Here is an 11,023-nt window from a genome sequence, read left to right on the forward strand (position 1 = left end):
CTTAAGAATCACCAATGGTAGGACTTTCAGAACAATGCTTCTGACAGAACTTCCAAAAGACAATGTTACCTAGATGGGAACAAAAGAGGAAATTAAGGATCTCCAAGCACAGGATGTTCAGTTACTATCTGAATTCCATCTGAAGTATGGCAGCCATCCAAACCCACAATTCTGCTCGCACCAAAGAAGAATGATCTTCCATTACGCAAATTCTACTCACATTTATCATGAGAACGTTGTTGGTAAGGAAGGGGAATAATGTTCAAACTTCTTACAAAACGTACATTCGACAGAGATGGAGACAAGTTGTTGGACATCTTCATTTGCTATACTGGGAGCAGCCGTTTTTACGCAGGTTGCAGAAAACTAAGGTGCAGTCCATTGATCAGCCAAAGACACAAGCATTCAGCAGATGCTAACCGGCAGTAGGAAGTCCAGGCAAAAAAAAAAAAAAAAGTGGTGGTCTGCCAGAGAGGGCACATGGACCTAATTGGGTCTGGGTCGCAGCGGCCAGTTATCCTTCCACCGTTGGAAAACCAGCCTCACGCCGTTTCCGCCACTCCAGGTGCAAGGACGCCCAGGCTTTCGCCGGAGCGCCACGAGCCCACTACGCAACTTGGAATGGGCTGTCCACGAAGTGCAAACCCAGGCCCAGGCTCAAGCGCCACACGAGGCATCCAACGCCACCCAAATGCCCCTGCTCGGGTTACAAGTCCGTGCTAATTGACTCGGCGATACACCTCGATCGAAGAGGCTATTTAAGCTGGTTGGTTTCCCCTTGAGGTAGCGAGGTGGGACTAAACTGGAGGGGAACGATCGTTGGCTACCTCCCGCGGAAGAGTACACACATGAGGAGATGCTCTCGAGTGGGCTTTTGGCCTCTGGGCTGTTTTCTAGCGACCACGTAATCACTCGCAGTTTCTAACAGGCCTGGCATCAGGTGCATCAGCTACCTTTTCGCCTCACGCGTCTAGGGTTAGGTTTTCGCCGGCGACCAGCGAGGCGATTCCCGTCACCACCTCCGATCGACGTTCTGAACCCCTCCGCTCTCTCTCGCGCCGTTCGGGCTGACTCAGGGGACGTCTAGCACGTCTTCCCGGCCTTGGCGGCGGAGAGGCAAAGACGGGGCGGGGCGACGTTTTCGATCTGAGGAAGGGATCTGATGGCGACCAAGATGGCTCGCGAGGGAGGAGCGTCGGGGTCCATGGCCCCGGTGGACTTGCAAGAGATGCTGAAGAGGATGGTCTTGACGGATGAGGAGTTGGACGATGTGGTTCTTCCAAAGGAGGAAGTCACGAACCTGAAGGAGGGAGCGCGCTGGATGGCGGTGGTCAAGGTGCACACCACCAGGCGTTTTGGGAACCAGCCGTTCTTTCAGAAGATGGACGCAGCCTGGGGTTTCGCGAAGGGTTGGACTATACGGCCGGTCGAGGACAACATGTTTGTGCTACAGGTTTCATGCCTAGGAGACCGGAACAGGGTCATGAACGATGGACCCTGGATCTTCCGCCAGCAGGGAGTAATGGTGGAACCTTATGATGGTGTGGCTGATCCGAACACGGTGGTGCTCAATCGCCTCCATGCCTGGGTTCAGGTGCGAGGGATCCCGCCGCTGTTTCGGAAGGAAGCGATCGTGCGTGACATGGCCGCACGGATTGGCGAGGTTCTGGGAGTGGAGTTGTATGCGTTGGGCGCCAGCGGTACGAGCTTTGTGCGTGTGAGGGTCAAGCTAGATGTCAGCAAGGCACTGAACAGAGTTGTCGGCCTGCACCCTGAGGGGAGCGACCGAATGATGTTCCAAGTTCTGTATGAGAAGGTACCAAAGTTCTGTGATTTCTGTGGTCTCCTTGGACACGGCGACACGGAATGTGAGGATGGAGTTCATGACAAGACGGCGCTGCAATATGGAGACTGGCTGATTGCGCCGATGGAGGACTGGCACCCTCAGACATCTGGGGTGCGCACAGGAGCGCCGACACGGGAGAACAACCGTGGCGGCAAAGGAGGCAGTCGTGGCGAGGCCACTGCTGAATCCCGCAAACGACCGCAGGGAACGCCGCCTCCTCGCGCAGGAACGGAAGGGAGGGGAACCGCAGCTGTAGCGGGCCAGCTGATGTTAACGGATGGCAAAGAAAATCCAAATGCCAAGAAGAACCTGAGCTCAGCATTGGCAATGGAGGCAAATGGCAACAAGACGGGGGTGCTCTCGCCGGTGAAGCCGGACCCGAAGAGGCCGAGGATGACAGCCAATAATACTGAAGAGGCGGGCTCCGATGAGGAGCGCCGCCAAGCCCAATGAGTTGTATGAGTTATAACTGTCGCGGAGTGGGTAGGGACGCAACAGTTAGAGAAATTCGCGATCTTAAAAGGCGGTTTAACCATACCATTTTATGTGTCCTCGAGACACAGTTGCATAAAACAAGAGTGGAAGGTCTAGCTAGTACGCTAGGGTATGATCATAGATTAGCAGCTCTGGCCGGAGTGGGGGCATTGGGCTGTTTTGGACGAATGAAATAAAAATTGATATTTTGCCGTATTCTCTGTATCACCTCGATGTTAAGGTTACGGAGGCTGAAGGGGAACCGTGGAGACTAACCTGTATCTATGGCGAAGCACAGGTTCCTTTGCGTTTCAAGACGTGGGATGTGATGAAGCATATCAAGTCGGCGAATGCGCTACCATGGGTGTGCATCGGGGACTTTAATGAGGTGCTACATCAACATGAGCATGTAGGACCGGCGGAAAGAAATTTTGCGCAGATGCAAGGGTTCCGCGAGGCAGTGGATGTCTGCGAACTAGCTGATCTTGGCTACGAGGGCAGAAGCTGGACGTTTGAGAAGAAAGTAGCTGGAGGGGCTTTCTGTCGAGTGCGCCTGGACAGAGCTCTGGCGACGGTGCCATGGAGCGCGAGGTTTCCTATGGCGACAGTGACACACCTGACGGGGGTCACATCCGATCATGGACCAATACTGTAGCGGTGGCGAGAGACAACGAGCCAGCGACGGAGCATGGGAGACAAACTATTCCGGTATGAGATGATGTAGGAGAAACACGAAGATTTTCAACCGTTCTTGAAAGACGCATGGACATCAGAGGGGAAGGCGGAAACTATGAGTCAGTTGAAGGACAAACTGCACCGGATGTCTGGATCGCTGAGCACATGGGGGCGTACCACGTTTGGGAGCGTCCAGGGGGAGATACGGCAGCTTCAGCTCCGGCTGTCGGAGCTCAGAGAGGGGCTAGCTCGGCAGGGGCCCTCGGAGGAGGAAGGCGCGATTGTCCAGCGCCTCACTGAGCTTTATGGTAGAGAAGAGGTGATGTGGCGCCAACGATCACGGATACAGTGGTTGGCGGAGGGGGATAAGAATACCCGGTTTTTCCACCTCCGAGCGTGTCAAAGGAAGAAACGCAACAAAATTACTCGGCTTGTGCGCCACGATGGGACGGCCACGGAAGACGCCGAGGAAATGGCGTCTATGACGCGAGATTTCTATGAGCAGCTGTACACTTCCGAGGGGGTGGCAAACATGGGGGAGGTCATCGATTTGATACCCCAAAAGGTGACAGCAGAGATGAATGATCAATTGTTGAAACCAATAGGGGCTGATGAAGTGAAAACCGCCCTTTTCCAAATGTTTCCTATAAAGGCTCCTGGACCAGACGGTTTCCCAGCACATTTTTTTCAAACCCATTGGGAGCTATGTGGGGAAGAGGTGACCCTAGCAGTTGTGCGTGTACTGGAGGGGAGAGATGACATCAGGGGAATAAATCAGACCTTTCTGGTGCTGATTCCGAAAGAAGCTAGCCCAGAAGAGTTGGGGCAGTTTAGACCAATCAGCCTATGCAATGTGATCTTTAAAATAGCATCGAAGGTCATGGCCAACAGGCTGAAAGTTTGTTTACCTGAGATCATTGCGGAAGAGCAATCCGCTTTCGTCCCAGGGAAGCTGATTACGGACAACATCATTACCGCATATGAATGCTTGCACTTCATGAAGCGGAACCGGGCAAAGAAAAACAGATTTTGTGCGCTCAAGCTGGACATGCGGAAGGCGTACGACCGGCTTGAGTGGAGATACTTGGAGGCAGTGATGCTCAAGCTGGGGTTCCACAACCTATGGGTGAGGATGGTAATGAGACTAGTCACAACCGTCTCGTTCCAGGTTTTATTCAATGGGGGGAGGCTACCACAGTTCCTTCCGACTAGAGGGGTCCGTCAAGGGGACCCAATATCGCCGTACATGTTCTTGTTGGCAGCAGAGGGCCTTTCGTGCCTCTTAAAACATCACAGTTTATCATCAGAGCTCCATGGATTAATGGTGGCGCCGTCGGCTCCGGCGGTCAGTCACCTCCTTTTTGCGGATGACAGCCTGTTGCTTTTCAAGGCGGATACGGAGACAGCGGGTAGAGTTCAGCAGCTGTTGGATCTCTATTGTATGGCCTCGGGACAACGTATTAACCGGGATAAATCCTCTATCTTCTTCAGTAAAGGATGCCCGGGGAGTGTGAAGGAGAGTGTGAAGACTGTGCTCGATGTGCATTGTGAGACACTCAATGAAAAATATCTGGGAATGCCCTCGGATGTGGGGCGGTCCAAGATGGGGGCCTTCAAGTATATCAAGGACCGCATATGGAGCCGCATACAGGGGTGGCTGGAGAGACTGCTGTCAGCAGGAGGAAAGGATGTGATGATCAAGTCTGTTGTACAGGAAATCCCCATATTTTCAATGGCATGTTTCAAATTGCCAAAGGGGTTGTGTCAGTGCATAAATACCATGATACGCAAGTTCTGGTGGGGGTGCCATGAAGGCGAACGGAAGCCAAGCTGGGTGTCATGGAAGGAGATGTGCAAACCAAAACACATGGGCGGATTAGGGTTCAGGGACATCGAACTGTTCAATCTAGCTCTTTTGGCAAGGCAAGGATGACGCATTCTGCAAAATCCTGTTTCGTTGAGATCACGGTTCTCAAGGCAAAGTACTTTCCGAACTCGGGCTTACTGGAGTCTGAGGCGTTTGCGTCGGCGTCCCAGGTCTGGAAGGCAATCCATGAGGGCCTCCAAGTTCTCAAACAAGGCCTGGTGAAGCGGATCGGCGACGGGGAGGCAACAAACCCGTGGACGGAGCAATGGCTCCCGCGTGATTGCATGCTGAGACCGTATGGATGTATTACGCCCGGTACGGAGAACCCTCCAGTGCGGGTGGCGGAGCTGCTGGACCTGAGCATGGCCACCTGGAGAGAGGAGGAACTTCGGCGGCATTTTCTGCCTATGGATGTGGAGCTGATTCTACAGATCCCGCTGAGTACCAGGCGTCATGAGGACTTCTGGGCGTGGCACTACGACCGCCGTGGGGTGTTTACGGTGCGCTCGGCGTACAAAATGCTCATAGCAACAAAAGAGAGGAGATCAGCTTGGTTGGAGGGCACCGCTGCAACCTCGGACACTGCCGCAGCAGAAAAGGAGTGGAGGATGCTCTGGCGGACACCAGTTCCATCGAAGGTACGGATGTTTCTGTGGCGATTGGCTAAGCATTCTATGCCAATGAATGACGTCCGTCATCGCCGCAATATGGCTGATGATGATCGCTGCCAGCTATGCGGGGCTCAGGACTCCTGGCGCCACGCCCTGCTGGATTGCTCGATGGCCAGGGCAGTATGGGCCCTAGCAGACGAGGACGTTACGGAGCATCGGCTGTGCTCTGGGGAAGAGAAGGCGCGGGACTGGCTTTCAGTTCTAATGGCCACACTATCGCAGACGGATCAGACCACCGTCTTTGTCACTCTGTGGTCCATCTGGCACGCAAGACGTAAGGCCATACACGAGCAGGAGTTCAGAAGTCCGATGTCTGTTCACTTGTTCGTGGAGCGGTATGTGGCAGACCTGGGGCAGGCCTATGCCCACCAGCCGCGGAGGGCGTCCCCTGGCGACGGCGGCAGGGCGCCACGGTGGATTCCCCCTCCGGCGGGGATGATGAAGATTAACGTGGATGCCGCAGTCAGCAAAAATACGGGCCTCGGCACGGTGGCTGCGGTGGCACGGAATGCGGAGGGTGTGTTCTGCGGAGCCTCGGCGGTGGTGCTACCGGGGAAGACAGATGCTGAGACTCTGGAGGCTCTTGCATGCCGGGAGGCGCTATCCCTGGCGCAGGACATAAACACTCGACGGATTCGAGTGGCGAGCGATTGCCTGAACGTGGTGCGAAGCTTGAGCCAGGGCACCATGGGAGTTTATGCACACGTTGTGCGGGAGTTCAAGGAGACGGCTCGAGAGCTTGATGAGGTGGTCGTTGTCCATGAGTGTAGGGTGTCGAATAAGGAAGCTCACAACCTAGCTAGAAGTAGTGTGCTCCTAGAGCACGGTCGCCATGTTTGGCTGTTGGCGCCCCCGGTGGGCGTTTGTATTCCCAGTGTGATTCGTTAATCACACTTCTTAGCCTCAAAAAAAAAAAAAAAAAATCAGGTGCATCAGCTGCTTCCTCTGACCTCCATTTTGTCAACTTCGACTTCTTCCTTTGTTCTTGCCTAAGTTTACTTCGATTAGAGCAATTAATTCTTGGCTAAACAATAGAAACGGCACTATTATGCCTCGAGGCATTCGGCACTCTTTTCCAACACTGCGCACAGTTCGAAAGAAGTAGCAAGAGAGGAGGGAGAAGCATAGCGGGCAGATCACATTTTCATGAGGATTTGCAGAATGCACAAACAAATTTAGTGGTAAGTAATAGCTTGTTACAGAACTTTTGCAACTGTAGAATCAACAATCTTATACTGGGTAGCCTGATATCATCTCGTCAGTTGGTACACGATATCAGCCTTAAATAGAACTTATTCAGAAGGAAAAGGTTACATACATGCAGCTTAATTACAAAAAAAAAAAAAAAATACATCTGCCACAAACAAAGTAGGATGCTCTGAATACGTTGTTAGCTTCACAAATTAAATTTCGAATCCTGAGTGCAAAACAACTGCCTTTTGACCTGACAACTTGCACCAGCACGGACATGTAGCTTTAGTAAATCTCTTCATCTATCTATTATATTATTAAAACAACAAACAACCAACGATTTAGATTAGTTAGGAATAATCAAATCATGAACAAAGGCCAAGATTAACTTCGGCCACGCACGCCAACAATTCTCGCATAGCAAGATTAAACCTACGTTTATTCATTGTCCAAAAAAAACCCTACTCTAAATCGATTCCATGTTTCATCTGTTTGTCGTATCTCATGTGCCGCCGCCTCTCCTGCGTCCGCCGTCGCCGTCGCGGCTGCTCCGCATGGTTCTGCTTGATTAAACGTGATCGGAATCGATTACATGTATATGTTCCGCGGTCTCTCCTGCCACCATCGTCGCCGCCGCTCAGCACGGTTCTGATGCATCTTCCATCGCCGATCCTTCTCTCCGTCTTTGGCCGCGACAACCTTCAGTTCATCTCTGCGTCTCTGCGTCCTCTCTGTAATTTGCAGATAAAGTACCAGTGGGCAGTGGCACCCTCGGTGTGGAACCCTAGACGGATGATTCGGCCTTCATCTCACCCTATTGTAACACTCCAATCGATACATATAAGCAGGAAGTAGGCCTTTTACTTTCCGGATGAGCTGAATCTGGGTAAACCCTGGTTCGATCTGTAGATGGCTACATCTCCCTTGCTCCGTAGCTCTCAAGTGCTACCCCCTATAGCATTTGATGTGGTCATACCCACGACACATATATTCCTTGAAAGCCATATGGGAAACTTAGGTAGCATTAGCTTAAAAATAGTCACAACATCCGATGCAAATATCACCAACGAGACTTTTCCAGATATTGCAATCCATCTTGATTTCCGTTCTGCGGTTTTGTTTGCCATTTTGCCGCATAGTCCTCAGTTGTGTTTTTCTTAGTCTCCCATCCTATAGAGACATGCCAAAGTATTTGCAAGAGAAAGAGACAACTAGTAGCCAAGGATTTGGTGGAGGGGGGCATATCAATATCATCACAATGAACGGGCAAAATCTTGCTTTTGGACATGTTTGTCTTTAGGCATGAAGCATTACCAAACAAATTGAGGATTTGGTGAATTGTCATGAAGCTATTACTAGAATTGATGCAGTGTGCTTGATTTCCTGAGAGCGAAGGGGGGAAGAATTAATGGCGACCATGCTTTGTCCATTAATCTTCCCAAGTAGTCAATCACCAGTACATATAGGAAAACGGGTAGGGGATTCCATGTCTCAGATCTCTTCAGTCGTCAATCCTCCAAGCGGTTAGGAAGAACAATGTAACCCAGCCTCTCATTTAGTATCAAAAAACCATGTAGTTCAACAGACTCAGTAAGAAAAATCAAATGCCTTAGGCAGGTTCGGCTGGATCATGCCATACGGCATCGTCCTCAATGGCAAAGGCTTGTCAACATCTTGAACGTAACCGAAGTTGGAAGTGGGGTTGCAGCTACACTTTTAAGTTGCAAGGGAACTGAAATTGATTTTTTTCAGTTGTAATTGAGGTTGCAAGTAAGAGTAAATGACACCACTTGATGGAGAGTTAAGCTAACTCTCGATCGGCTAAGATCTAGATGCACCCGTAATTTATTTTGCCAACTTCTGAGAATACTCCATGTCCTGAGTTCATTTCGGAGATCAGTTGTGTTCAAGTCTTTCATTGTACTGCCAACTTCACAGAAATTTCTTGTTCCCATTTCGGGCTTAACCGCTTAATTACCATGGCACAATGTATGCTTTCTCAACAAGTTATTTACCAAGATAATTGAGGAGTACAATTTATTCTGAAAAATGTCGGATAAGATATTTCCTTTTCATTACAAATTTTCTGTCTGAAACTGTATTTATTGAATAGTACCATGCTGGTTGACAAAAGAATTGTACTAGGATACAAACTCTGTAGAACTGTTTGGCTAATTGTACTAGGAGTACTTATCTATTTTATCATTTTGTCAGTAAATATTGCTGTTCGTACGTAGTGTCATTCTGAAACCGACCCTAGCATCAAATAGGAGCAGCCTCTCTCCGGCGGCAGAGCAAGCAGTACACGGCGCCGGCGACGAAGAAACTGGCGAACCAGGCATTGTCATAGGCCACGACGAGCGCCTTGGACACGCTCGGCAGCAGCCCTACCTTGTGCAGGAACCCTGGCACGACGGCAGCGAATCCGGCCGCCATGGCCACCATCGCTGCGGCATTGAATCCGCCCTGGAAGTAGTAGGGGCTGCCTGCTTCCTCGGAGTAGAGCGCGTCGACGTCCAGCGCGGTGCGCCTCACGACGTAGTGGTCGGCGAGGAGGACGCCTCCGATGGGCCCCATGAGCGCCGCGTTGCCGAGCAGCCACGTGAAGACGAAGCTCTCGCTGGAGCTGAGCATCCGCCACGGCTGGAAGGCGATGCCGAGCATGGCCGTGACGAGCGCGCCCGTGGAAAACGTGAAGGTCCGCGGGGCGAGCGCGACGAGCGTGTTGGCGGGCGCGACGACGTTGGCGGCGATGTTGGTGGTGATGATGGCGAGGCTGATGCCGAAGATGGCGAGGATCTTGGTGGCCGGCCCGCCGATCAGGCCGAGGAGCTCGATGGGGTCAGAGACGACGCGGCCGAAGATGGCCTCGGTGGACGAGGTGATGGCGAGGCCGGCGAAGGTGAAGAGGCCCATGAAGAGGGGCAGCCCGACCTGGCCGAGCACCTGGTCCGCCTGGCTCCGCGCGTAGCGCGCGAAGTCCGGGATGCTGATGGCCACCGTGGACCAGAAGCTGATGTTGGCGGTGAGCGCCGGGAAGAAGATCTTCCAGAACTCGTGGCCGGCCAGCCGCGGCGGCAGCGAGAGGACGGTCCCGAAGCCGCCGGCGGAGACGTAGGCCCAGGAGAGCAGCAGGGAGGTGAGCGCGACGAGCACCGGCGCGGCGTACTTCTCGAGGTCGCGGATGGCGTCCATGCCGCGCATGATGACGGCCAGCTGCGCCGCCGTGAAGGCGAGGAGGCAGGCGATCTCGAGCGCCGAGGCGCCGCCGAGCCCGGGCACGGGCGCCAGCAGCGGCGCGCACGCCTTGAGCCGCGCGGGGAGGAGGAGGAAGATGGCGCGGCCGCCGATCCAGGACTCGATCCCGAACCAGCCGCAGCCGATGAGCGCGCGGGCGACGGCCGGGACGTGCGCGCCGCGGACCCCGAAGGCGGCCCGCGCGAGCACCGGGAACGGCAGGCCGTGCGTGGCGGCGGGCGCGGCCGTGAGCACGAGCGTGGCGAGCACGACGAGGTTGGCGAGCGCGACGGTGGCGACGCCCTGGGCCGCCGACATGCCGAGGTCCACGAGGCTGCCCGCGAGGTAGTACGCCGGCACGCCGACGACGAGGCCCACCCAGAGGCTGGCCAGGTCGAAGGCCGTCATGGTGCGGTCCGACTTGGGCGTGGGTGCGAGGTCGTCCGATCCGCCGGACCCGTGCCGGGGACAGACGGGCATGATCCTCCTCGTCGGCGTCCCGAGGCCGCCCGGTGGGCCGCGGGGTAGGAGTGGCAGCCGCGGCGACACGAGGTGGTTGCTGGGACGATGTCGCGTGGTGATGAGAGCTGTCGACATGGCGATGGAGGAGACGGGCATGGTCACTGGTGGCCGTCTCCCTCGCTGACGCGCGCGGGAGAAGCAGAGGAAGGAATGAGAGGAGGGGATGGCGCGAAATATTTGTTGGACTTGTTGAAGGTTTGAAGGAGGGAGGTGATAAGGGGAGATACACGTGTTACGTGTAGGTGGCTCAGCATCGGAGGAGCCGAAACCTGGTTGGTTGCACGTTGCACACTTGCACTGTACTAGGTTACAGTGCAGCCCGGGCCACTGCCTTTGGCAAAAGATCAATTTCGTTTTTACAAAGGCAGGACAACCTAGTAGTAGCCTATACGTCTGGTTTCGTTCATGGAAAACGACTAGTGCTAAAGAAAACAAAAGAAACAGGCATACAATCGAAGAAAAGTGGGAATTGCTAGTTTTTAGTAGACTGGAAACTAAATAGGCTTCTTCAAGGTTAGATTTGTATCATGATTCATGTAT

General features: G+C 53.4%; 1 protein-coding gene across 1 annotated transcript; it reads right to left on the minus strand.

The window, feature by feature from the left end:
- Nucleotides 1-8,917: 8,917 nt before the first annotated feature.
- Nucleotides 8,918-10,579, minus strand: LOC124655112 (purine-uracil permease NCS1-like). The gene has a single exon (XM_047194073.1). It carries the CDS (start codon nt 10,577-10,579, stop codon nt 8,987-8,989), a length of 1,593 nt encoding a protein of 530 aa, XP_047050029.1. The 3' UTR covers nt 8,918-8,986.
- Between the last annotated feature and the right edge of the window lie 444 nt (nt 10,580-11,023).

This window comes from Lolium rigidum, chromosome 1 (assembly GCF_022539505.1).
Source record: "Lolium rigidum isolate FL_2022 chromosome 1, APGP_CSIRO_Lrig_0.1, whole genome shotgun sequence".
Lineage (NCBI taxonomy): Eukaryota > Viridiplantae > Streptophyta > Magnoliopsida > Poales > Poaceae > Lolium > Lolium rigidum.